At 61.4% G+C, this 25,784-nt stretch overlaps 3 protein-coding genes across 6 annotated transcripts; 2 read left to right on the forward strand and 1 right to left on the reverse strand.

Annotated features, from left to right (window-relative positions):
* Positions 1 to 19: 19 nt before the first annotated feature.
* TLCD1 (TLC domain containing 1) lies at positions 20 to 2,069 on the reverse strand. The gene is made up of 4 exons (XM_053995598.1): positions 1,853 to 2,069; positions 1,627 to 1,709; positions 1,219 to 1,301; positions 20 to 786 (listed from the first exon to the last, which is right to left on the reverse strand). The coding sequence occupies exons 1-4, from the start codon at positions 2,047 to 2,049 to the stop codon at positions 391 to 393; spliced, it is 759 nt and encodes a 252-aa protein (XP_053851573.1). The 5' UTR covers positions 2,050 to 2,069; the 3' UTR covers positions 20 to 390.
* Positions 2,070 to 3,045: 976 nt separating this feature from the next.
* Positions 3,046 to 14,337, forward strand: NEK8 (NIMA related kinase 8). 4 transcript variants are annotated; one of them, XM_053995594.1, is made up of 15 exons: positions 3,046 to 3,331; positions 4,062 to 4,267; positions 5,220 to 5,452; positions 6,067 to 6,198; positions 6,385 to 6,593; positions 6,996 to 7,075; positions 7,345 to 7,526; positions 7,737 to 7,887; positions 8,944 to 9,020; positions 10,199 to 10,316; positions 10,596 to 10,746; positions 10,861 to 11,024; positions 11,227 to 11,385; positions 11,492 to 11,650; positions 13,234 to 14,337. In XM_053995594.1, exons 1-15 carry the CDS (start codon positions 3,195 to 3,197, stop codon positions 13,260 to 13,262), a joined length of 2,187 nt encoding a protein of 728 aa, XP_053851569.1. In that variant the 5' UTR covers positions 3,046 to 3,194; the 3' UTR covers positions 13,263 to 14,337. The 4 variants fall into 4 exon arrangements, with proteins under 4 accessions (XP_053851569.1, XP_053851571.1, XP_053851570.1 ...); XM_053995596.1 differs by lacking the exon at positions 3,046 to 3,331 and adding an exon at positions 3,341 to 3,362; XM_053995595.1 differs by lacking the exon at positions 3,046 to 3,331 and adding an exon at positions 3,555 to 3,788.
* Positions 14,338 to 18,230: 3,893 nt separating this feature from the next.
* On the forward strand, positions 18,231 to 23,976 carry TRAF4 (TNF receptor associated factor 4). Its single transcript, XM_053995914.1, has 7 exons — positions 18,231 to 18,396; positions 21,192 to 21,243; positions 21,552 to 21,656; positions 21,731 to 21,892; positions 22,155 to 22,316; positions 22,390 to 22,545; positions 22,911 to 23,976. The coding sequence occupies exons 1-7, from the start codon at positions 18,254 to 18,256 to the stop codon at positions 23,541 to 23,543; spliced, it is 1,413 nt and encodes a 470-aa protein (XP_053851889.1). The 5' UTR covers positions 18,231 to 18,253; the 3' UTR covers positions 23,544 to 23,976.
* The last annotated feature ends 1,808 nt before the right edge of the window (positions 23,977 to 25,784 follow it).

Here is a 25,784-nt window from a genome sequence, read left to right on the forward strand (position 1 = left end):
AGAAGAGCCAGCCCAGGTGTGCTGCGGCAGCAGTAAATAGACCGATTTTAATGCACATAACACCCAACATCACCACGGGAGGGACTCGTCCCCTCCCTCACAACCCTTCCAGGCATCAGCTGCAAAGCACAGCCACCCCTGGCCCTCCAGCTGCCTGCAGGGAAGCTGGCTTGGGCTGCTTCTCCATCGGCCGTGCCTCTGGCTTCAGCAGCATCCCTGCAGCTCGGTGAAGCTGTCGGGCTGGTCCGGCAGGGAAGCGCTTTTAGGCAGCGGAGCGGGTGAAGGCAGGGCCTGGGGCCAGGGAGCGAGCCCTAAGGCACATCAGAGCAGCTTTGGAGGGCCCAAAACTTCCAGGAGCCGGGAGCCCGGGTCCCCCTTGGCGCGCACGTCTCAGTCTATCAGAAACTTCTCACCGTCTACATCTCTCCCCGCAGAGCCCTTGCGCAGGGAGGGGAAAAAATCGGAGCGGAGGAGGCGGGAGAAGTACATGAGGATCATGGCGTCGAGCAGCAGGAGGTTGGCGGTGAGGAAGGCACCCTGGCCCTGCACCTCCACGTAGCGGAGGAAGTACCAGGTGAGGTAAGCCTGGGGCGCCAGGCGGAAGGCGAAGTACATCACCAGGTTGATGTACTTGTTGGCCTCGTAGAGCGCCGGGGAAGGCACGTTGCTCATCTTCAGCAGCATGCGCACCGTGAGGAAGATGTTGCTCACCTCCACCAGCAGCAGCAGCACCGCTGCCACCAGGAAGCGGCCTGTGACGATGAGCGAGACGAAGGCAGAGATGGCCTGGGACACACACACACACACACAGAGCAGGGTCAGCTCACCTTGCCCTAGGGAAGGCGAGTCCTTCCCTGCCCTCAGTGAGAGCGCACAGCTCTGTTCCCCCCACCCAGAGATCCCAGCAGGCACCAGAGCTTAGAGAAAACCAGTGTGGAAAGCCAGATCCCCCTAGGACCAGTTACACCTCCCTGTGCTGGGACGAGCCTCCAGCTCTTCCCCCTCCCAGCTCGGCAGCCTGTCTGGCTCCAGGCGCTCGGAGCCGATGCTGGCAGGCGTCCTGCCCCGCCAGGCGCCCTCGCCTTGTTGATGCAGAGCCTACCTGGCAGCCAGGGCAAGACACAGAGAAGGGCTCCAGCTTGCCCTGCCATAGCCCATGAAACCTGGGTGGGCTGAGCCTCAGGATGTGTGGTAGCCCACCGTGCTGGCCATACTCACCATGGCATGGTGCACCAGGTACTCCCAAGATGAGCGGGACTGATGGTTGAAGATGATGTCAAGGGTGTCGTGGATGAAGTAGCCTGTGGGATGAAGGAGAGCGTTCAGAAGGTCTGGCTTGTGCACCGTGACCCACTGTGGAAAGGAGGAGCAGCAAGGAGGAGGAGGGTGGTGTGACTGCTCTTCAGGTGTCAGAAACACCTCCACCCCGTCTGGGTATGGAGAGACGGCTATTCCCTGGGGGTTGGCAGCCTGTGGGCTCCACGCTGTGATTAAGGCAGGAGGCATGGAGCTGCCCAGCCCTTGAGCCAGTGGCTTGTCCCGAGCCAGCATACCGGGCGAAGCTGAGCAGGGAGTGGGCAAAGTCCGGCGGGGCGGCTGCGGCCACTGCCCTGCTTGGCTCCTTACCTGAGGAAAAGCAGACCAGCAGGTGCCCTGAGACGCTGTAGCCGTCCTGGATGTCGGAGAGCAGCTCCGGAGAGTGCCAGAGGCTGGAAGTGACGAGAGGAGAAAGGGGGTCAGCCTAGGCTCCGGGACGGGGAACAAGGGGACCCCCTACCCCCTGCCCAGTCCCCAGGAGTGCCCAGTTCGCAGCGTGAGCACCGTGCCCGCCGCTCCCCGCGCTGCCCGGTACCTGAAGAGGGCCCATAGCCCGGCCAGCACGGAGTGTGCGAAAGAGACCAGGAGATTCCTCCAGCGCCAGACGCGGCCGGGACGGCTCCGTACGGCGGCGGGCTGTGGCACGGCCAGGGCCAGCCGGCGCAGTGCCCCGAAGATCGCCACGCTGCCGCCCACCAGCGCCGCCGAGGCCGCCCGCCAGCCCGGGCCCATCGCGCCCAGTCCGGCGGCGCGCGGCCGCGGCGGGCGGGGCCGCGGGGCCACGCCCCTCCCCGACCACACCCCAGCACCGGCCACGCCCCCCGCATGCGCCAGCGGGGGCCACGCCTTCCCATTGGGCGCTCCCCCCGCCCGCGCTGGCCACGCCTCCCGCGCGCGCGCCTGCGCGAGGTTGGCGGGCGCTGAGGGGCGTGGCCGCGCCTTTCATTGATAAGCGGCGCGCCGGCCACGCCCCCCCGGCTGCGCGTGTACGCGCGGGGCGGAGCGCGCACGTGTGCGGAGCGTGGCGCGGAGCGCGCCGTGCAGGTGTGCGGTGTGCAGGTGTGCAGTGTGCAGGTGTGCAGTGTGCAGGTGTGCAGGTGTGCAGGTGTGCGGTGTGCCGGTGTGCAGGTGTGCGGTGTGCAGGTGTGCAGGTGTGCGGTGTGCCGGTGTGCCGGTGTGCCGGTGTGCAGGTGTGCGGTGTGCAGGTGTGCAGGTGTGCAGGTGTGCAGGTGTGCAGGTGTGCAGGTGTGCGATGTACAGGTGTGCCGGTGTGCAGGTGTGCGGTGTGCAGGTGTGCAGGTGTGCAGGTGTGCCGGTGTGCGGTGTGCAGGTGTGCAGGTGTGCCGGTGTGCGGTGTGCAGGTGTGCAGGTGTGCGGTGTGCGGTGTGCCGGTGTGCAGGTGTGCAGGTGTGCGGTGTGCGGTGTGCAGGTGTGTGGTGTGCCGGTGTGCAGGGAGGGTGGGGCGCAGCGTGTGCGTGGCAGACGTTGCACATCTGTGCTGGGCCCTGCACATCTGCCACAGTGGTGCACAGCTGGCGTGGGCCTCGCACATCTGTTCTGCGCCGTGCGTGTGTCCCCGGCACGGTGTGGCTGTCGCCGGCGTTGCGGGGAGGATGCCGGGGGAAGCAGCGAGTTTGGAAAAGTAGTGGGAGCAGCCACAACCGCTCACCTCAAGACATGGGGAAGGGGCCTGGGGCACTCGAAGTTGCTCCCCAATACCAGGTTGCGGTAGGGTGAGGCCGAAAACGCGGCACCGAAACGCGGCGAGGTGCTGCTTCCTGCGTGGGGGTCCTGCCCCATCGCTGCCCCGCGCTGCACCGGCTTGTGCGAGGGGGGCTGACCCCCCCGCCCCGGTGAGCCGAGCTGGCTGTCGCTAGATGGCAGCAGGGCCACGTGGCAGTGCCACCACTGCCACTGCTGTCACCGTCCCCACTCCAGGACAGAGGCCGCCACTCCTGGGTGCAGGGCAGGACCCGCTTCCACGCTATGGCCGCCATCACGGCCGGCCTCAGGGGTGCTCGTGGTTCTGAGGGGGTCTAAAGCAGGTCTGGGGGGGCATGGAGGGGACTCGTGGCCCTGCAGCAGCGCAGCCCCCCGCAGTGGGTGCCCCTCCAGGCTCGGGGCTGGAGGCTGCTGGAGCCACCGCCGCTCTCTGGGGGTGCGGGGGCTCCTGCCGGCATCCCCCAGTCGGGGCAGGCAGCCCAGCGCACTCCGACCCTCTCTCTCTGGTCTCTCAGACCCAAGAGGGCCCGGCTCCCGGTGGCACTGGGGTGTCACCTGAGCGGGGGGTGGCGTTATCCCCCGCGCCCCCCGCCCGAAACACAGAGCCCCCGGGCCGTACACACGCGGCGCGGTTTGTCCGCCCGCGGACGCCGTAGCAGCGCGGAAGTGTCTCCATGGAGACGGGAGGAGCCGGGCCCAGGGATGGAGAAATACGAGCGGATCCGGGTGGTGGGGAGAGGGGCCTTCGGGTGAGGGGGCGCCGCAGATGGGCGATGGGGAGGCCTCCAGTCTTTCTGCCTCCGGACGGGAGGCCTTTAAGCCGCGTCGCCGTGGCAGCGAGGCGCTTGTGGCCACGGCAAAGCGGGGTCGGCCGGGGTGTGGCACCCGGGGGGACATGGCACAAAGTGCGTGACACCCCGGGGCGCGGGGATTGCGGGCGACCTGTGTCACCCCAGGGTGATGGCCAGGCCCCGTGTTGTGTCCCCTCTCCCCGCGCTGAGGCCCCGTCCCTGTCCCCGCAGCATCGTGCACCTGTGCCTGCGCAAGGCCGACCAGAAGCTGGTGATCCTGAAGCAGATCCCGGTGGAGCAGATGAGCAAGGATGAGCGGCTGGCAGCGCAGAACGAGTGCCAGGTCCTCAAGCTGCTCAGCCACCCCAACGTCATCGAGTACTACGAGAACTTCCTGGAGGACAAGGCGCTCATGATCGCCATGGAATACGCCCCAGGTGGGCCCTGCTGTCCCCCAGTGCCTGGAGCTGGTCCCCTGGCAGGTCCAGGGCATGCCAAGCACTTGGCTCTCTTTGGGTCAAGCTGCTCTGGTCTCACGTTGTGCTCCTTGTAACGATCCTGGGCTTTGCATGCCCAGGAGTCCAAGCACATCTCTGTTGAGGAGACATTTTTGTAGAAGAGTATCTGTGGTTCTTGGTGGACACCAAACTGACCATGAGCCAAGTGACCAAGCATTGATGCAGCTTGTGGAGTCACCATCCTTGAAGATACTCAAAAGATTCTGGTCCTGGACAACCTCAGTGGCTCTCCTTAAGCAGTGACCTCAAAAGGTCCCTTCCAACCTCAGCCACTCCGTGATTTACACCGGCTAACCATATCCAAAACAAGGAGATTTCCAACCTCTCTGTCCCTGATCAGCATGTTACCATCTGCCCTTGACTCAGGTTTCAGGCACATTTCCCTGTGTCAGCTCTGTTGGCCCCACATTTCTAACAAGATTTCCTGTGGAGTTTCAGATGAAATCAACATTTGCATGAGGGTTTGCTAAAAGCTGTATGTGAGCCCTGAATCTGGAGCTCCCCTTCCCAGCAGGGGCCTCTGTGTGCCACGTGGCCTCTTGGACTGCAGGAATTCTCCTCTGCAGAACAGGCTGATCTTGTTCTGCCATGGAGGTTTATGTCCTCTTCCAAGAGCTGTAATTTTAGTGTTTCTTTTCCTGCTGCTTTTGATAATGTGTCAACGGTAACTTCTCTCTGGCTGTTTCTTCCTCCCACCAACTGTGCTGCCATTGTTCAGGAGCATTGGAGGATGTGCTGTGTATCCCACCAGGATGTGTTTTACCCACATGCTTGGCTTGTTAGGATGCCAAAATGGCAAAATCCACCCTCCCCCAGTTTTAGGCCAGGTTTGTGCTGTCCTGTGCCCTAAGCCCTTTGTTGTTCCTTGCAGGGGGCACTCTGGCAGAGTTCATCCACAAGCGCTGTAATTCCTTGCTGGATGAGGACACCATCCTGCACTTCTTCGTGCAGATCCTCCTGGCCCTGCACCACGTGCACACCAAGCAGATCCTGCACCGTGACCTGAAGACCCAGAACATCCTCCTGGACAAGCATCGCATGATCGTCAAGATCGGGGACTTTGGCATCTCCAAAATCTTGAGCAGCAAGAGCAAAGCCTACACGGTGAGTGGCAGCTTCTTACCCCATGGCAGCAGGCTGGAAACTCTGGATTTGGCTCACAGTAGTCTCTGGGAAGTGGCTGTAGGCAGTGCTGCTTTGTTCCTTGGCTGTTATCTTCATGCCCGAGTTTGCTGTGGCTCTGTGGGCTGCAGAAAAGTAAGAAAGACCTGCCCAAAGCTGGGAGAGGATGAGGTGTCTGGACCCACTGGTGAGGGCAGGCAGGGTGGCTCCTGCTGAGGGTGGTGTTTGCAGACTCGTCTGACACATCCTTAGCAAATAAATTCCTGCCTGTGCACTCCCATCCTGCCTTAATCTCCTTTCTCTGCTTGACATTTAGTGTCTTTCCCCACCTGTGCTAATCTGACCAGACGTTTGTATCACGCTCTGGGCTCTGATTCTCTCAAGTGCATAGAAGCAAAATTAGAGGCAATCACTGTATGTGTCACTGGAAAGGCTAATCCTCTTGTTTTTCACTGAGATTGTCAGGCAGCTGTTGATGCCAAGAGAACAAAAGCCCAGCTCTGTGGAGCTTTGCTTGGTGGTGTTCAGCCAGCTCTGCACCAAGCCTCCCTCTTTCCAGCTTTCACTGCACTGTGGTAAATTTTTGTCTCTTGTAGGTGGTGGGAACGCCGTGCTACATCTCCCCGGAGCTCTGTGAAGGGAAGCCTTACAACCAAAAGAGTGACATCTGGGCCCTGGGCTGTGTGCTCTACGAGCTCGCCAGCCTCAAGAGGGCTTTCGAAGCTGCGGTAAGAGAGATGCGGTTTACACGTAGCACAGGGAGCCGCGGCCTCTCACAGAGGTGAAAATGTATGCTGGGATCACTTCTCAGCGAGCCGGGAAGTGTGAAGGCAGAGGGCAGTGCTGAGAGCTCCTTCCTCCTTGGCCTCGCCCCTGACTGTCCAGCCACTGTTTGTGTCTTGTTTTCTCTCCAGAACCTTCCTGCCTTAGTGCTGAAGATCATGAGCGGGACGTTTGCCCCAATATCAGATCGATACAGCCCCGACCTGCGCCAGCTCATCCTCAGCATGCTCAACCTGGATCCTTCCAAGCGGCCCCAGCTGAATGAGATCATGGCCCAGGCCATCTGCATCCGGCCCCTCCTGAACCTCTACACAGACGTGGGCAGCGTCAAAATGAGGAGGCAAGTGACACTGCCACCTCAGTGTTCCTTGGGAAGGGCTGCCACAGCCCACAGCATGGCTGACCGGCTCACTGCCTCCCTTCTGAGCTCCAAAGGGGGCATTTTCCCAATGCAGCTCTCCTGTGCTGCCTAACGTGCAGCTGCTGCTGGCTGAGCTTGGCCCAAGGGCTCAGAGCCAGGCAGGTGCCATGGCAGGTGTGGGCTTGTCATCACAGTGACAACAGAGAGTTGTGAGCACAGGGGGAAAGTGAGCTGGTGCCAACTCCCCTCTCTCAGGTTGTTTAAAGCACCGACAAAGCAGTGCTGTGAGTGATTCACCCGTGGCTTCTGCTGTAGCTCTGCCCAGACGTTCTGTGATCCAGGGCTCTGCAGGACATTAAAGGCTGGATTTTGGTTTGGCAGGCCTGAAAAACCCTTGGCTCCGGTGCCCACAGTGACCCACAGCCGGACAGGGGGACGGGCGAGCAGTGCCAGGCAGAGGGGTGAGTTCTGGCATGGTGTGTTCAACTCAGCTCCATTTGGAAGGACCCTTTCCTTTGGATGACACAAGTCACAGAGACACTCAGGGTTCTGGAGAGAGGAACTCCAGAGATGTCACCTGCCCTGGGCTCTGGAGGAGCCCTGCAGCCCCTCGGACCAACACTGGTCTGGCTCTGGCAGCTCTGCTGACACCCAGACTGGCTGGTGCTGTCACTTTCCCTGTGGGAGGAGAGTCAGGGATCCACGTTAATGATTTCTCTGTGCCCCACAGGTGTCCGACGTGGTTCAGCCAGGACAGGAATCCCACCTCCACTGTCATCCATCTACACGTGGGGCAGTGGGATCACCACCCCTCTCCGCCTGCCCATGCTGAACACCGAGGTGGTGCAGGTCTCTGCTGGCAGGACACAGAAGGCTGGGGTCACCAAATCTGGGAGGCTCATCCTGTGGGAGGTGAGTGACAGGGAAGCTGGGGCAGGAGTGGCTGTGGAGCCTTGGATGTGTAATTTCTGTGAAGAAGGCATTTCTGCTCTCTCACAAACCCTGGCACTGCCTCCTCCAGGACTGCAGTCCCAGCCAGGGTGTGGATAATGCTGATAAGCCCATGGGAAGGGGTTCATCAGTGTTCTCCAGCCTGGCTCTTCCATGGCTTCTCTCCATCAGGCTCCTCCCATGGGTGCTGCTGGGGGTCCTTCTCTCCCAGGAGCCACTGAGCAGCTCCAGCCTCAGTTTGTGTCCCGCTTTCTGGAGGGCCAGTCTGGAGTGACCATCAAACATGTGTCCTGTGGTGATCTTTTCACAGCCTGCCTCACAGGTGAGCTGCTGCCTCCTGCCAGGTGTCTGGGTCCCAGAACCCCCTAAAACCCAGTGGGACTGCCTGGGGAGCCTGCTCAGAGAGGAACCAGAGAGATGCTCTGGGCTGGGGTGACACAGAGGCCACTGTGGCCTCTCATGTAGCATCATGTAGGAGTCAGAAATGGCAGACATGGTCCTCCTGTGATGCCACACTGGTCAACTTGGTCCCAAACTGTCTGGTGTGCGGAGGGCCACAAACAATTGGACTTAGGGGATCTTCAAAGGTCTTTTCCAACCTAAGTTATTCTATGATTCTATGAAATCTCCTGTTCTTGTTGTCCTGGTTGCATTGGTGTCACCTGAAACCAGAGCTGACAGTGGGGACTGCAGTGGGAGGAGAATCTGTCATATACTCTGTGAGTGTGACATGGGCACATGCAGTGACCAGCAACGACTGGTGTCACAGTGAGGAGTCAGCCTGAGCTGCTGCAGTGCTGGTTGTCCTCAAACTGCAGGAAAGCAGGGTTTGAAGCCCCTCAGAGCAGCCCAGGAAGTGTTCCAGATGGAAGTGGAGCACACACACCAGTCCAAGGCCATGTTTGTGGAGCAAAGCCCTCCCAGTGGTCCTGTGGGAGCTCTGTTTGCTCTTCTGCTGGGGGTCAGAGTGGCAAACAACAGATACAGAGTGGGCAAGCTCCATGGGCATGTGTTTATCCTACCTCCCATGGTGTTTCCTGCCACCCTCTGCTGGGCAGCTGCTCAGGGAGTGCCTCTGTGACTTTAACACCTTGACAGACCGTGGGGTTCTCAGCTCCTGCGTACACAGCTGCAGCAATGTTATCTCAGTGCTCTTATCACTGCTGTTTGTTTGTTGAGCCCGTTGCAGCATGGTGAGGCTGCAGCTCTCTGGAAGCTCCTGCAGCTCCCTGGAAGCTCGCTGAAGGCTTTGTGGCCCCTGCAGCTCGTTCAGAGTCAGAGTGGGTCCAATGTCCTGGGAGCCATGGCCACCCCTTGGCTGTGTCACCTTGCAGGGCCTCACGTGTGCCACTGACAAGGCTCCTTTCTGCTCCTCCAGACAGGGGGATAATCATGACTTTTGGCAGCGGCAGCAATGGCTGTTTGGGGCACGGAAACTTCACGGATGTGAGCCAGGTTGGTGGAGAGGGTGCTGGGCGTGCTTACCCTGCTTTCCCCCAGGGTAAAGGATGGATCGTGGCTTCTGCACCACGTGAGGGGGCTCATCCCAGCTCCAGGGATGTGCATCCCAGGCATGCTCTGGCATTTGACTCCCTCCCCCTCCTCTCCCTGTCACTGTGGGTTTTAAAAGACCCAACCTGCCTCTCTCTTTCTCTCCCCCCCTACACAATGATCCCTTTGAGCGTGGGGGAAGTCAAGAGCTGCCTTGTGGTTGCTGTTGGCAGGCTCCCAGCTTGGAGCCTGCCTCCAATCACACACCTGCCTGCTTCACTCTTGGCCTGCAGCTGCCAGGGTTCACTGAGAAAAGTTATTTTTCAAAAGAGCCAGTATTTAAAGAAGAGCTGTGTGTTTCCGATTGGCTCAGAACACTGGGGCAGAGGGCTCATTGCTCCCTTCCAGCTTCTTCCTCGCCTGCCCTCGGATGTGGCAGCAGCCGATGGCTTCCAGCCGAGCCCAGGGACTGGTGCCATTTGTCACTGTGGTCAGCTGGCCCGTTTGTTCCTGCTCCTCCCAGAGCTGAGCTGCTCCCTGCTTACTTCTGGGGAGGGGAGACCAGTTGGAAGCAGCAGCCAGATCCCAACAAACGGTGCTTTTCACTTGAGGATGATAATGAGTACGAGGCGAGGTGTCAGATCTAACAGCAGGTCACAGCAGGGGCTGGGTGAAATGTGGAGATCCTGGTCCCTCCACACCCTAATGAATCTGAGCTCTTAACTCACAGCTCCTCTGCACAAGAGCCTTTGAGCCAACACATCCTGCACCAAGCCCCTGCGTGCTCGGAGCAGGCGTTCACAGCCCCTGGCACTCCCCACATGGGCAGGGGGGCGAATCCCAACCCTTGCTGAACCTCTCCAAACTCTCATGCTGGCTGCTTTCTTCCACCCCAGAGATGTTTGCATTATCTTCTGTGCTGCATGCACGTAGTCTCTTATCCCTTTGAAGACTGTTTGGAACAAAAAAAAAAAAAAAAAAAAAAAAAAAAAAAAAAAAAAAAATTCTCTGTTGTTTGTGTTGGATGAAAACTGGGATGCTGCCAGCACTGTGTTGAGTCTGGGGGGGCCGGGTGGGAGGGATGGGAGCAGCCGGGCAGGCTGGGAGGTCTCGGCTGACGGCTGCTGCTCTTCCCCTGCCAGCCCAAGATTGTGGAGGCCCTGCTGGGCTACGAGATGGTGCAGGTGGCCTGTGGTGCGTCTCACGTCCTGGCGGTCTCCAACGAACGGGAAGTGTTTGCCTGGGGCAGGGGGGATAACGGTAAGAGAAGTCTGTTTCACAGAACAGGGCTTGTGCCTGTTCCCACTCCCTTTGCTGGCCCTGCTTGCCCACAGTCCCCTCCAGATGTGCCAGGGTGGGTGGGTGTGGAAGAGCTGCAGCTGTTTTGCTGCATACCATGGCCCCTGTGCTTTGGGTTTTGCTGCTTTCTGGGATCCTGGGCTGAGCTCTTGCAGCAGCTGTGTCAGTGCTGCTCTCAGTGGGGCTGTGCTCAGGGTGTGTGTTGCCATCAGCTGTTCCCTGCTCTGTTCCTCCTACCAGGTCGGCTTGGGCTGGGCACCCTGGAGTGCCACAATTGCCCCCAGCAGGTCACAGTCCCTCCGGAGCATGAGGCTCAGAGAGTCATCTGTGGCATCGATTCCTCCATGGTCCTCACAGTGAAGAACCAGATTCTTGCTTGTGGGAGCAACAGGTAAGAGGGGTGAGGGTCTGTGCTCCACATTTTACCCTCCTGGGCCTGTCTGTATTGTGACCAAGGGGCTCCAGAAGACATCCCTGTGTGATCCTAGAGATTTTCTCTGTGCAGGTGTAACAAGCTGGGCCTAGACCGGATCAGCTCAGCAGAGGAGCCTTCCCCAGAAGACCAGGTGGAGGAGGCCACTGTGTTTGTGTGTGCCCAGTCAGCCCCCTTGAACCAAGAGCCCATTGTGTGTGCTGACATTGGTACAGCACATTCAGCTGCTGTCACAGGTGAGGGTGTGTGCCCAAATTCTGAGAGGGGGGACACCTGCATTTTCCCTGTCTTCCTTCTGTTTCCCATGGGCAGTCTCTCAAGAGACACCCTGCTCCCAATGTTGAAGCTCTGTGGAGCAGAATGCTCAGCCTGGAGACAGCAAGGGGCTTCAGTGTGTCCCAAGTGACACCCAGTTGTGTCTCTCCTCTCTGCTGTCAGCCTCTGGCCACTGTTACACCTTTGGGAGCAACCAGCACGGGCAGCTGGGCACCAACTCCTGCCGCAACAGCCGCGTGCCCCACCTGGTTGTGGGGCTCGAGACGATGAAGGTCACTGTGGTGGCTTGTGGAGATGCCTTCACTGTGGCCATTGGAGCAGGTGAGGCTGAAGCCCCCATGTCCTGGGCTGCAGCAGGCCCTGGCTGGCCTCTGCCTCTGCTGTGGCCAAGGCAGGTGTGCAGTGAGGTGTTTGTATCCCTCTGCAGACGGCGAGGTGTGCACGTGGGGGAAAGGAGCCAGGGGACGCCTGGGCAGGAAGGATGAGGAAACAGGAGTGCCAAGGCCAGTGCAGCTGGAGGAGACACATCCATACCTGGTGACCTCTGTTGCCTGCTGCCACGGGAACACACTGCTGGCAGTAAAGCGTGAGTAAAGGCTTTGTCCCTGTGATTCCTGCCATGAGGACCCAGCCAGACACAATGCCTTGTGACCGGAGCTGTGCTGAGTAACCCTGGCATGTAAGCTCACTGTTATTCTAGTCCTTCTTGAGCTGTAGATGAATAGAAATAACTTCAAGCCCAGAATAATTCCCCTGCTGCTCTTTAGCTCTGTGACACTGCCTCTCCCACTGGGCAAGGGGAGCAAAGGGATGGCAGAGGCTGTCTGGTGCACTCCCAGACAGGTAGGCTGGCCAAGCTAGCGTGCCAGCGGTCCACCGAGTATCCAAAAAGAGCAGCTCTCTAATTGATGCTGCTGAAATAGAAGCTGAGATTTGAGGCGTCATTTTGGCTGCTGCCTTTCCATTGTGGTTTGGAAAAGATAGCAATGGTTTTGTGGTTCCTCTCTGCTCGGGCCAAAGGCAGCATCGTGGCTCGGTTAAAACGTGCCCGTGGCGTGACCTGCCCTTCCGTTGCCTGGATGTACAACGGGAGCCTGGCCCAGACTGCTGCAGGGGCCTTTCTTCCTCCTGTGCTGGGCTGATTATGGCCTCAGCCTGGGCTGAGGGATTCCAGCCCCATCCCACTTCAAGGAGGCTAATTACAGCCCGGAGGGGAGGAGGCCCGGCTGACGGCCCCAGCAGAGCGGAATCGGCCCTGGCTCTGTTCCTCCCCTGCCAGTGCCCAGCTCTCATGTGATGTGCTCTGCCACGTGAAGGGGATGGGGAATGGCCGAGTCCCCAGGCTCAGGAACAAGTAGGGCATTTGTCATGGGAGTAAAAGGGTTTTGTCTCTGCAGGAAGACTGCAGGCTGCTCTCCCCTTCCGCTGCTTGAGTTGCCCTGCACTCTGTGGCAGCTGGTTTGTGGGCTCCCACCTGCAGCACTGTAAGAGCAGGGACTGAGTGTGTAGCCCCACTGCTGTCCCTCTGCCCGAAACCTTGTCCTGTCCCAGTACGAGGAGTGCAAACTCAGCGGTGTGAGGGCAGCAGCCTTGCATGCCCCAGCATCCCACAGCAACCAGCGTGCAAAAAAGCACCAAGAGCTCTGTAAAGAGCTGAGATTTGGGCTTTCACACAGCTCAATCTGCCTGGAAATTTCTCCAGCGAGAACACGAGATCTGGTGACACATGTGATGTCATTGCTGCTGTGATCTGGCCCGGGAGGGTGCTGGCACAGGCAAGCTGCCCTCTACCTTTGGGGCGGCCGTTCTGCTCCTCCCATTGGGCCAACTCCACTTTTGACTGGCTTGGGCTGCTGCCCAGGTTATCATGAGCTGCTGCTGCTCCCTTCTCTCAATCCCACTGCAAACAGAATAACTGAGAGAAGCCAGGCTGTAGAGGAGAGCACAAACCTCAAGAGACTGCATTTTGTCCTGCTTGGGCTCTGTCTGCTGGGCATTGCCTTGCTTGTGCCACTACTGAGGTCTTGCAGTGGCTTCCTGTAGGGAAGGGGACAGGGATTTTGGTGCCCATCTGTTGGATATCATGCCTGTGTGGGGTAGAACACTTCTTGTAGCTTTATCAAGGTGGGGCTTCCAGCTAAATCTCGATCTTTACTCTTTTTGTTCCAGCTGTTGTGGAGGAGTCGCCTTCCCAGTGAGTGAGAGCAGCCACATCCTGCTCTTCCTGCTGCCCACGGTGGCCTGGCTCAGACACACTTCAGGCCCCAGAGCTCCTCAGCTGCACTCTCAAGGCAGCAGTCTGGAAACAGAGAGCTCCTAACGATGGTTCCCAAGGAACCAGAGCTGGTCTCACTTATTGAATCATCACTGTGAACCTCCAGTGCCTGAGAGTCACCGCCCTGGACATGCCCAGAGCTCTGGTGCTGCCTTCAGGGGGTCACACCGTGGCTCTTCCCCTCCCTGCTGGAAGTGCCTGTGTGGAAGGGTGAGGAGCACAGAGGTTGTTTTCCTCTGTGGAAACTGTTTCTGGTTACAAAGCCCAGGCTGACAGCTCCGTGTCTGAGAGAGCTGTCAGCCTTTGCACAGCAGCGTCTGGAGTCAGGGCCCCAGGCGCTGTGCTGGGTGACTAAATGCAAACCTCTTTGCTAATTAGAGAAGTCTGTCCTTTCCCATCCCCCCCCTAAAACGTTTCACCCATTTATTGAGCACACTTTGGAGGGTCCTGCCTGCACGGCTGCACGAGCAGCCTCCCTGTGCTGCGCAGCTCTCCCCAAATGCTGCCTGGAGCTTTCCAATTACAGCCTCCCTTGGCCCCAGGAGCTCGCTGGAGGATCCTCCAGCTGACATTTATCCTCAGGCCCCTCAGTCCTGCTGCTGACCGGCTCACTGGCTCCCAGCTGAGCTAGGGAAGGCAGCAAAACACAGCCAGTGATCGTCAGTACTTGAAGTTTTTTAACCCAGATTTGTCCAGGGAGCTGATGAGTTTTCACCAGGGGTCTTTGCAGGCAGGAGAAGCACATACATGTGTTATGGACAGGAGTCACATTTTTTGTCTCCAAAAGGGTTGTTTCCTTTCCTTTATTTTTTTCATCTTCTTTTCCTTTTTTTAAGTTACATTTGCCCTGGGCCATTTTTTGATGAGCTTCTGACTCTGATCTGTCTGACATTGCAAATGCTCTTGCCTTTCACATCCATCTTTGTGCTGTTGCCAATCTGTTGTGTATAAAGTCAGTGCTTTCATAAGCTGGCTGAGATGAAATCTCTCTAATTATTTTTGTGATTCTTTCCTGTTTTCAATGAGGGAAACCTCGACGGGCTCTGGTAAAAGCCAACTGATCCCTCTGTCATGTGGAAGGTAATGAAATTCTGCAGCTCTCCTGCCCGTCCTTCCCCCGCCTCCCCGGCTCCGGCTGGGGAAGGGAGCAGCTCCCGTCCGGCCGGGAGAGGCGTGTGCAGCCCTGGCTGCAGACACAGCCTCCCTGTTTGGCTCCTGGCAGGGTGGGTGCATGGGTTTTTCCCTGCCTTTTTTGTTTCTTGTGGAGCTGCCTTTTCAGGCGGTTACACCCTGCTATCCCAGGAAGCCGACTGGAATTCAAAGGCTCTGCCAGTCCTTTGGCACTTTCCCGTGCTGCAGGTTACGGCGACGGCTCAGCGCGGTGTCGGGGAAGGTGCTTTCCCCTCCCAGACCAACCTGGGCACCAGGGTGGTGGCAGGGCTGGGTTCAGTTGCCTCAAAGGCCCTCTGGGCCACTGCCTCTCCTCCCTATGTGGAGCTGGCAGCCGCTCCAGCTCCTTCCAGCATCAGATTTCTCTTTCCTGTGTTGTGCAGAGCTCTCGGGGCTCCCTTTGCCCCACACCACATTTAAACACAGCCCATAAGAAGGGGCTGGTGCTCCTCCTGCAGCCTTGCCGGGGCTGAGGACAGCAGCAGGCAGGACAGAGGTCTACACCCTTTGTTTTGTCAGTAGTGGCACCAAAATGCCACTGCTTCAGGAGCCAAGCTGTTCCTGCTCTAGCTGGGCTGCCAAATCCAGGGGTGCGGGCCCCCCACCTGCTTCCTATCAGTGTACTGGTGGATGATTTTATGGCTTAATGGCACCTTTGCACTGCAGTTCTGACGCTGGAGGTGTCACCAGCTTGAATATTGGGATCCTTTGCTCGAGAATGGGGAAACCAATGTGGAGCAGTGCCCTTTGTGCTGGGCCAGGGGCTCCGGGGAGGGCTGGAGCCCTCGGGATTTCGCAGCCTGGGCTCTCCACACAGGAGTTCAGCTGTGAAGCCCAGCGAGATCATTTGAATAATTTAATACCGGGCTGTGACCAAGCCTAGCGAAAGGGTAAAGGAAACAAAGAGGCCCCCAGCCCCGAGCAACAAAAGCTCCTGGAACGACAAGCCGAGGCATGTCCGTGCTGCCGGAGGCAGAGAGCAGCCCGGGCAAATAGGCCACTTGCATTCCTCACGTCTGCTGCTTTGTTTCCCTGCAGAAGCTCCCGGTGAAATCTGCAGGTCTCGGGGCTTCTCCCTTTATCCTTTTTTTGTTCCTGTGCTGTGTGGAGCTGGTGGTGGATCAGAGTCCCCGCGGCTCTTCCTGCTAAGGAAAGGCAGGGCCGGAGGGGAGCGGGAAGGGGAGGCGATGTGGGATGAGGCTGCCTGGTCCCCGCTTCTGCATCCTGGTGCGGGTCCCCTGTGGCCATTGTCACCCAGGGAAAGGCTGTCCCTGTTCCAAATAAGATCCTGCTGACCTGGGGCCGTTACTGTAGCAGGAAACTGCCTGCTGACCCCGCAGCTGATTTATTTTGATTCCGGCACCTCTGTCGAGGTCGTATCCTCATTCCCACGAGGCTTAGGCAGGAGGTGCGGCTGTTGTCCCTCTGTCCGTCTGCCTGGATCCCTTTACCCTGCCCTCCCTGGGCACGAGGCCCCAGCAGCCGGGAGAGGACTCTCCCCACTCCTATCCCTGGGGCGAAAGGCTCCACCTTAACTTGTTTAGAAGCCGGAGCGTCGGTTTTCCGTCCCTCCAGTTTAGGTTAAATAGAAGGCGGAGGGATGGAGTAGCAGGGAAAGGCTGGGGAAGAGAACAAGAGGCCTCTCCGAACTCAGATGGTTTCAAGAAGTGACCCATCATGGGAGACAGGGAACATATCACCTCCACAAAGGGAATTGCCCTGAGTGTCGCCTTTGTGTGAGACAAATGCCTGGCTGTGATGTTGAGGGCGGGGAGGGCTTTGCTTCGGGGAGAGGGGAAAAGGAGGGATCTTTGTTTGCAGGGTCTGACACCTCCCAGCCGCCCTGCCGGCACAGCCAGCACCTTCTGATGGCTTTGTCAGCTCCTGGCTAATTAGCAGAGATGCTCTTCAGTGAGGTTAGGGAAGAATAATTTTAAAACATCAAAGAGAAGCAGTAAATAATGATAAAAGTCGGCTGTTTCATGGTTGTCATCGGAGGCACAGGCTGCCTGTGTTTACAGGACTGATGTGTCCTGTCTTTGGAGTCCCATCAACCCCCAGGATACCAAGGACCTGTCCTTTTGGCCTGAACCTTGTCCCAGAGTCGTGTCCAGGGACAGCTTTTAGTCGGGGCTAGGTCACAGCCTGTCAGGGGCAGTGTCTGGGTTGTGCCTATCTCTTGTTGGAGACAGCCTGGCTCCGGGCTCTGCTGGCAAAGAGTGGCAGAACCAGCTGGACCGTGGGGCTGCTGGTAGATCCTGCCCTGGGGGTGTCACAGCCCTGAGCAAACCCGGCCGGGGAGCACCTCAACCCCAGCTCAAGGTGGCTGTTGCTCCCCACTACTCCCTGTACAGTTGCCCACTGTCACTTGTTTTTACCTGTCGGGTTTCCAGTAGCACTGGGAGCTGGTTAAAGTTTAGCTCAGTGCTCTCCATCATCTGAAGCAGCGACTCACATCTCCTGGTAAATCCCCTGCTGATGGCAGCTCGTGCTCAGTACCCCAGTACAAGGTTCCCTGATGTTTGGGAGCCCCAGTGCAGCTCAGAACAACCTGCCATCCCTCAGGGTAACCCCAGAAATGAGCCACCCATCCCCTCCCTGGCAGCTCTGGCAGCGAGCAGGCTGCCTTCCCCCGGGCTGCTGCAGGGTTTTATTTTAAGCAGAGCCTCTCAGGGAGAAGGGTAACGTGAGCTCCTTGAGTGACAAGTGATAGAGCTCGACTTGCTCAGCGTGTCCCCCAGGAATCCCTCTCCTCTGCCATTTGCTAATTGAAAACTGCTAACATTTGGGTCTGGAGCAACTGCCGCCCTTAATGGGAAGCTGGCTGGAGTGAGCGTTGGTGGGACTAACACATGCTCACAGCCTGTCATCTGCTCGGCTCCATCTCTGGGGAAAGGGGCAAATACTCCCATATGCTGCTCTGATTTCTGAAAGAGTGACGAGGGGGCTGGAGCCAGACAGATTTGCTTTTATTCTCCCTCCTCCAGGCTCTTGCTCAGTTACAAACCGTGGCTGGAGGGAGGCTGTTGGCTGCAGCCTGGGGTGTGAGTTCCCAGCAAGACAAAGCCACAGGAGCGCGTGTGCCCCTCGTGCCTGTGGCGTGGAGGACTCAGGGCAGCTCCTCCATGTCCTGCTGTGGGTGGTGGCTGGGACACGAGCTGCTCTCTGTGGTAGGAGCAGGACTGGGAGCTGTATCCCACCTCCAGCCTCGCTCAGGGGCACAACCTGCAGGAGTGTGACACCCCTGGGACACCTCTGAGTCAAGGAGGGCACGTAGGGTGAGGGAAGACACCGCAGTGTGTGCCCCCAGAGCCCAGCCCTGCGCCAGGGGAGGCTGCAGTGGGTGAGGGGACCGTGTGTGATGTGATGTTGATGCTCCCCAAACTCCCGCGGTGGCTGTTCCCAGCGTGGTGGGTACCAAACCCCCCCAGAGGGCTGTGCCCGCTGGGGTGCTCCCCAGGTCCCCAGGGCGCTGTTCCCATGTGCTGCACCCCAAACCCCTTGGAGGGGCTGTCGCCGGTGTGATGCTCCCCGAACCCCCGGGGTGCCGGCACCGCTCCATCCCGCCCCGTGCGGGGAGGCGGGGTCCGGGCGGGGGGCGGTGGCGATGGCGGTGCCGTCCCCCATCGCGGGGCGGGCTCAGGCCGGTCCCACCGCCCCGTCCGGCCTCCGGGCGGAGCCGGCCGCGGAGCGCGGAGCCGAGCGGGCGCGGGGTGGCGGCGGCGGGCGCGGGGCGGCGGCGGGATGCCGGGCTACGACTACAAGCTGCTGGAGCGGCCGCGGCGCCGGGTGCTGTGCCCGCTCTGCGGGAAGCCCATGCGGGAGCCCGTCCGCGTCTCCACCTGCGGCCACCGCTTCTGCGACACCTGCCTGCAGGAGTTCCTCAGGTGAGACCCCGCATCACGCCACGGCCGACCCGACCCGACCTGACGTTACTCCCCCTTCCCCCGTGGGGGACCCCGGTCGCGCACCCCCGCGCCGCCCGATCCGGGGTTCCGCACCCCCGGCGGCAGCGGGTGCTCCCCGCCATCGCCACCCCCCATCCGCCGCCGGCCCCGGGGTGCGGTGTCCGGGGCTGCCCCGGAGAGGGGTGCGGGGTGCCCTGGGCCGGTGTCGGAGTGCGTGGTGCACGGGGGTGCGGATGCCCCAGGCCCGGGAGGGAATGCGGGATATGCCGGAGAGGGGCGCGGGGTGCCTGGGTGTGTGCGGGGCTCCTGGGGAAAGATGCGGGGTGCCCGGGGGTGCTCCGGGCCGGGGAACGGCTGCGGTGTGCCCCGGGAGAAGATGCGGAGTGCCACGGGAAAGGTGCGGGGCGCCCAGGGATGCCTCGGGCCAGGGAAAGGTGCGGGGTGCCCGGTGGTGCCCCGGGGCAGGGAGGGGGTGCGGGGCGCGCCCAGCCCGTGACAGCCGCCCCGCGGGTGCAGCGGCCCGTGGCCCCTTTCGCTGAGGAGGAGGAAGAGGAGGGCTGGGTGAAGCCCGGAGCGGCGAGTTTCGAGAATCGAGCTTAACCCCTTCCTGCCCCGGCCCCGGCGGAGGAAGTGGCCGGGGGTGTTTTTGGGGAGGGGTGTACGGCCACCCCGCTGTCCCCGCGACCACGGGTGAGCGCGACCCGGCCGTGTGCGCTGGACGAGAGCGAGGAGCCGGGGCCTCTTCCGACTCCTGCGGTTTGGAACCCCCGGTACCGGCAGCCAGGGCTCACGTGCGGGGCCGGTGCTGCCCCGGTTCCCGGCCGCCGCACTCGGCGCGGTCCCGGGGGTCCCGCGGGGCACGGCGAGGGGGTGCCCGTGCTCTCTCCGGGCGGTGACAAGCGTCACCCCGGGCCTTTCCCCGCCTTTCCCAGCCGGAGCGACCTTCGCCCGGGGACAGCTCACGGGCACCCCCGTCACCGGGGCCGGTTTCTGTGAAACCGGGCGTTCCCCGGGGCACGTGTCAGAGCGCATCTGTTCCCCCCCCCCCCCCCGCTCCCCCGCACTCTTCCCGCCGGCACCTCCGCTCTGCCGGGGGGAATGGCCTCGGGGGTCCCCCCGAGCACAACGTGTTTGCCCCGGATCAGTTTGGGGCTCCCATGGGCTGAGCCATCCAGCCGCACCGCGGTGCTGGGACGGGGTGCCGGGGGGTGCGGGGGGTGCCGGGTTCCCCGCCCCATCACCTCGCTGTGCCCCAACAGGCCGTGAAGGTCGGAGGCAAGGACGGTCCCCCCGGGTGCTGCCTCAGCACATTCCCTGCCCGGCCAAGCGTGAGGAATGGGGAGGCTTTGTCGGGGATTAGGCGCTGGCTTCGGGTCATCGTCCCACTTCCCCGCCAGCCCCAGCACCCCAACACAGAGCACGGGGTGCCGGCACAGCTGGCAGCCCTGGAAAGGCAGCAGAGTGATGCCAGCCACAGGGCAATGCCAGCCACGAGGCAATGCCACGGGCTCCCCGGGAAGGGCCGGGTGCCTGGCCCTGTCTTGGAGCACCTTATCTCGGTGGATCCCTGATGACTCCCACAAAACCACCTGTGACAAACAGAGTGGGCACGTGGCAGAGCTGGTTGCAGCTGTTCCTCATGTGGGTCACACCCCTCAGGGCTGTGGTTCCTGGGGTTCACTTGCACTCCCAGCACAGGGTTGGTGGCCGCAGGGGACGTGACCGTGCCATGGCCAGGCAGCCCAGGCTGGCGCGTGCCCGGCGGCACTGCTGGCTCTGTCCCGGCGTCTCACATCCTCTTGGCAGCTCCGGTCGAGGCCACACCAGTGCCTGCCAAGGGCTTGCAGTGATTAGATGGGCACAAGGGCTGTCCAGGCAGGACAGCCTTGTTCAGTGTCACCTCAAAGACAGCAGAGCCACAGGGTCCCTTTGTATCCCTTCTGCATGTCCCTGCAGGCAGCACCTGTGGTCTCCCACCCCAATGTCCATCAAAAATCATGCATGGACACCCTGTCCAGCCCCTGGGCGCAGTGATGTGTGGACCAGAGGTGATGGTGACTCCTGGCCAGCCTTGTCACAGGCCAGGCTGCCTCTTTGGCTGGGTCCCTGTCTCCACTTCATGCTGCTCCTCTGCATGGCAGGGCTGAGCAGGGCCCTTCCCTCAGGGACAGCTCTGGGGAGGAACACCCCATCCTGGGGGCCCAGCAGGATGGGGACCCCTCCAGGGGGGCTGCGTGTCCCCCTGTCCTGACTCACTGTGGTGGCTGCTGGGGCCATTTCCTGTGGAGCAGGAGTCCCAGGGCCACGCATCAGGGCTGCACATCTGGCGCCCAGCTGTTGCCCTCCCCCACCTCCCCTGGGCCCCGGCACCTGGGGCTGCGGACGCCCCGGCCCCTGCTGGCCCCCTCCTGGCCAGCTGCCGGCACCCTCCTTAATCCCAGGGGACGGGATGGCCCAGGGGCTGCCGGGGCTCCAGATGGTGCCACGCTCACGGCGGCTGGCCCAGGCCCCTGGGGACTGCGGCCGCCGTGCCCGGCCGGGGGGTGGGGGGCTGCCTGGGGGGGGTGTCTGGCGGGGGCATTTCCCAGCTCAGACAGATGGAGCAGGATTAGAGCCGTGGCTCCCCCAGGGTGGCGGCTGGATTTGGTACGGGGTGAGCGCTCAGCAGTGCAGGGACAGCACCAATGTCCTGGGGTGGGGATGGCAGGGACCCGGTGGGACATCGTGGCTGTGTCACCAGCCCCGAGTGATCCCGAGCCTTCTGTGTCTTGCAGCGAAGGCGTCTTCAAGTGCCCAGAGGACCAGCTGCCCCTGGACTACGCCAAGGTGAGCCTGGCACACGGATGGGTACCCTGCTCCAAGGGGACATCCCCACCAAGGGGCCGTCCCCAGCTCTGCACAGCGCCTGGCACAGCCACGCCGGCCTGGCACGGGCGCCCGGGCGGAAGCAAGAGCCCTTTGTGCCGCGGGGCCGGGGAGCGGAAACCCGCTCCCGACAAAGGGCGCTTGTTGGTGTGCCCGGGGGGGATCCGGCCCCGGGCAGCGTGCCCAGGGCTCCCAGCCAGGCTGTGCCAGGGGCTGTGTGCCCCCACAGCCCGCTGCAGGATGCTGATACCCCACTGCTGCCCCTCCAGATCTACCCCGACCCCGAGCTGGAGGCGCAGGTGCTGAGCTTGGCCATCCGCTGCATCCACAGCGAGGAGGGCTGCCGCTGGAGCGGGCTCATCAAGCACCTCCAGGTAGGGCTGTGAGAGGATGTGGGGGGCAGAGCTGTACCCTGAGGCCTTCCTGTCACCGTCCCTGTGTCCCCCAGGCCCATCTCGGCACCTGTGGCTTCAACGTGATCCCCTGCCCCAACCGGTGCAGCGCCAAACTGAGCCGCCGTGACCTCCCCGAGCACGTCCAGCACGGCTGCCCCAAGCGCAGGGTCAAGTGCGAGTTCTGCGCCAGCGACTTCACTGGGGAGGCCTTCGAGGTGGGCAGTGGGGGGGACACTGTGGGGGACACCGCTGGCCAGGGTGCTGTGGTGGGCATGGCTGTGCTGGGGGTGTTGTGGGGGTGTAGCCATGATGTGTGGGCACCCCAGTGGGCGGCAGGGGCAGCCTTGGGGGGGGATGTGGACATGTGGGCTCCTGGTCATTGTGCCCTCTGGCTGTGGGGGCACCGTGCGTCCTCATCCCTGTCAGGGCTGGCTGGTGAGGGCAGCCAGAGGGTGATGACGCTGTCGTGGTCCCCAGGGCCACCAGGGCACGTGTCCCCAGGAGAGTGTGTACTGTGAGAACAAGTGCGGGGCCCGCATGATGCGGCGCCTGCTGTCCCAGCACGCCCTGGCCGAGTGCCCCAAGCGCACCCAGCCCTGCACCTACTGCTCCAAGGAGTTCGTCTTTGACACCATCCAGGTGAGTTGGAGCCCATGTGGACCCTCACCCTGCCAGCTCCCAGCCCCAGCTGACAGCCTCTCTGCCTCCCCAGAACCACCAGTACCAGTGTCCCCGGTACCCCGTGCCGTGCCCCAACCAGTGTGGGACACCCAGCATTGCCCGGGAGGACGTGCCCACCCACCTCAAGGAGAGCTGCAACACTGCCATGCTGCTGTGCCCCTTCAAGGAAGCTGGCTGCAAGCACCGGGTGAGTGTTGGCCCTGAGACCAACCTGCCCTGGCATCCTTGGGCATGGGGTGCTGTCCCTACCGTGTCACGCCTGTGCCCCACAACACCTCCACACCGCTTCTGCCCTGACGTCCATCCCATCCCTTGTGCTCAGTCCCATCCATGTGGCTCCATGATCTCACCCCTGTGTTTGCCACCCAAGTGTCCCCCTGCCACCCCAACCAGGTGTCCCTGTGCCACCCCTGTGTCCCCATGACACCCCTGTGCCAGTACCCCCATGCTCCAATGACATCTCCATGTTATTCCCACGGTACATTCTCTCCTGTCCCGTGTCCCCACGCTGTCCCTGCCACCCTCCTGCTGACGGTCCTGCTGTCCCCACAGTGCCCCAAGCTAGCCATGGGCCGGCACCTGGAGGAGAGCACCAAGACCCACCTGGGCATGGTGTGTGCCCTGGTGAGCCGGCAGCGGCAGGAGATCCTGGAGCTGCGTCGGGACGTGGAGGAGCTGTCGGTGAGCAGCGACGGGATCCTCATCTGGAAAATCGCCGACTACGCCCGCAAGCTGCAGGAGGCCAAAGCCCGCAGCAACTACGAGTTCTTCAGCCCCCCGTTCTACACCCACAAGTACGGCTACAAGCTCCAGGTGTCGGCTTTCCTCAACGGCAACGGCAGCGGGGAGAGCAGCCACCTCTCCGTCTACATCCGCGTGCTGCCGGGCGAGTACGACAACCTGCTGGAGTGGCCCTTCTCCTACCGCGTCACCTTCTCCTTGCTGGACCAGAGTGACCCCTCGCTCTCCAAGCCCCAGCACATCACCGAGACCTTCCACCCCGACCCCAACTGGAAAAACTTCCAGAAGCCGGGAGCCTCGCGCAGCTCCCTGGACGAGAGCACCCTGGGCTTCGGCTACCCCAAGTTCATCTCCCACGAGGACATCAGGAAACGGAACTACGTGCGGGACAACGCCATCTTCATCAAAGCCTCGGTGGAGATCCCCCAGAAGATCCTGGCCTGAGCCCCGGAGGGGGACAGGATGTGACCGGGGTGCCCGCCCAGGGGTGCCCCAGGTGGTGCTGAGCCCCTGCCCGCAGCCGGTGCCCCTGGCTTGGGGACGCTGCCGTGGCACCGCGGTGGCTCTCAGGACAGGCAGGGATGGGGCTGCTCCCACGTCCCTCCTGGGGCTGGGACTGTCCGGCAGCCCCAGCTGCCCCCTGGGGCAGCCCCTTCTCAGGTGCCCGGGGGGTGCCAGGGGGCTGGGCCCCCTAAGCCCCTCCCCGAGGTGCCCAGCAGCCCCCACCAGCCTCGCTGGGGACCCTGCAGGACCCCACTGGCCAGAGCCATATTTTGTAAACTGGTGCTCCCCAGGTTGTTATTTATTACCCCGGGCTGGGGCTGCTGCCCCCTCCCCACATCTTCTTCTTTTCAATAAACTTTTCTTGTATTTATTACGGCCGCCTGAACCTCCTTCCCCTGCCTGCCGGGATCGGGATGGCAGGACCGGGGGATGCTCCTGGGTGCTGGGGACGGGGAGAGCCGGGACTGGGCTGGGGGGCACGGAGAGGGGTAATCCCTGACCCACATCCCGGCGGCAGACGGGCTCAGATGGAGCCGGTTAATTCGGTAATCACCGGCAGCAGCGGGGTTGTGCCGGGCTGGGGGAGTCGCCAGCCCCGGGGGGCTGTTTCCCTTCAGGTCTCCCAATGACCCATCAGCCCCTCGTTAGCGCTGGGGTAATTAACGCCCCGGGGGAGGGCGGCATCCCGAGCAGGGGGTGGGCGATGGTGGGGGGCACTGGGGCAGACTGGGGGGGTCGGGCTGGATCAGGCCCCATGTCCGTGCGTCTGACCCCCCTCCCGTCACTCCGGCAGCAATGGGGGGGGTCGCTGTCTCTGCAGGATAATCCCACAATTGCATTAGTGCTGCTCCGGTTTAATGCAATTAGCCCCTAATTAGCTGCACCCTGCGGTCCTGGCTGGGCGGGGGGGGGGGGGGGAGCACTGCCGGGGGTGTCCCCATACCCCGCTCCCACCCCCTCCCCCCAGGAATGTCCCCCCTGAGCAGGTCCCAGCCCGGTGTGGCAGCCCGGGGCCCTGGGAGCTGGGCAATACTCCTGTCCTTGCTGGTACCCAGTGCCAGCCTGTACTGGTGCCAAGTTCCTGCTCAAACTGGTGCCCAATACGAGCCCACCCCACTGCCCAGTGCCAGCCTGTACTGGTGCCCAGTGCCATTCCTGCAATGGGGCGAAGTGCAGGTCCATACTGGCGCCCAGTGCCAGCCTATAGTGGTGTCCAGTGCCAGTCCATACTGGGCCACCAAACTGGTGTCTAATGCCAGCCCATTCTGGTGTCCAGTGTCAGCCTGTATTGGTGCCCACACTGGCACCAGTGTCACCCCATGCTCGTGCCAAGTGCCAGCCTCATGCTGATTTCTGATGCCAGCCCCTAATGCCGGACAGCTCTTGCCCTTACTGGTGCCTGGAGTGTCCAGTGTCAGCCTGCGCTGGTGCCCAGTGCCAGCCCAGAGTGGTGGCACTTCCAGCCCACACTGGTGATCCATACTAGCCCATACTGTTGCCCAGTGCCAACCCAAACTGGCAACTATTGCCAGTCTATTGCCGGCCCATACTGGTGCCCAGTTTCAGGCTGTACTGGTGCCCAGTGCCACCCGTGTGTTAATGTCCAGTGCCAACCCATACTGGTGACCTGTGCTGGCCCACACTGGTGCCCGGTTCCAGCCCGTCCCGGTGCCCGGTTCCAGCCCATCCCGGTGCCCGGTTCCAGCCCGTCCCGGTGCCGGTTCCAGCCCATCCCGGTGCCCGGTTCCAGCCCATCCCGGGGCCGCTTCCAGCCCATCCCGGTGCCGGTTCCAGCCCATCCCGGTGCCCGGTTCCAGCCCGTCCCGGTGCCGGTTCCAGCCCATCCCGGTGCCCGGTTCCAGCCCATCCCGGGGCCGCTTCCAGCCCGTCCCGGTGCCCGGTTCCAGCCCGTCCCGGTGCCGGTTCCAGCCCATTCCGGGGCCGGTTCCAGACCGTCCCGGTGTCGGTTCCAGCCCGTCCCGCTGTCCCCGTGTCCCCGTCCCCGCCCGGTGCTCGGCTCAGTGGCGCCGCCGCGTGGGGACCGAGGGGAGGGGAAGATGTTAATAGAAATTTATAGCCGTATAATTTATATAAATGAATAATAATTATCATTATTATTTTAATCATTATAATTGCTACGTTAACAAATTGTTATAATTCGTATTAAATATACGTTTTATC

Source organism: Vidua macroura, chromosome 20 (genome assembly GCF_024509145.1).
Source record: "Vidua macroura isolate BioBank_ID:100142 chromosome 20, ASM2450914v1, whole genome shotgun sequence".
NCBI lineage: Eukaryota > Metazoa > Chordata > Aves > Passeriformes > Viduidae > Vidua > Vidua macroura.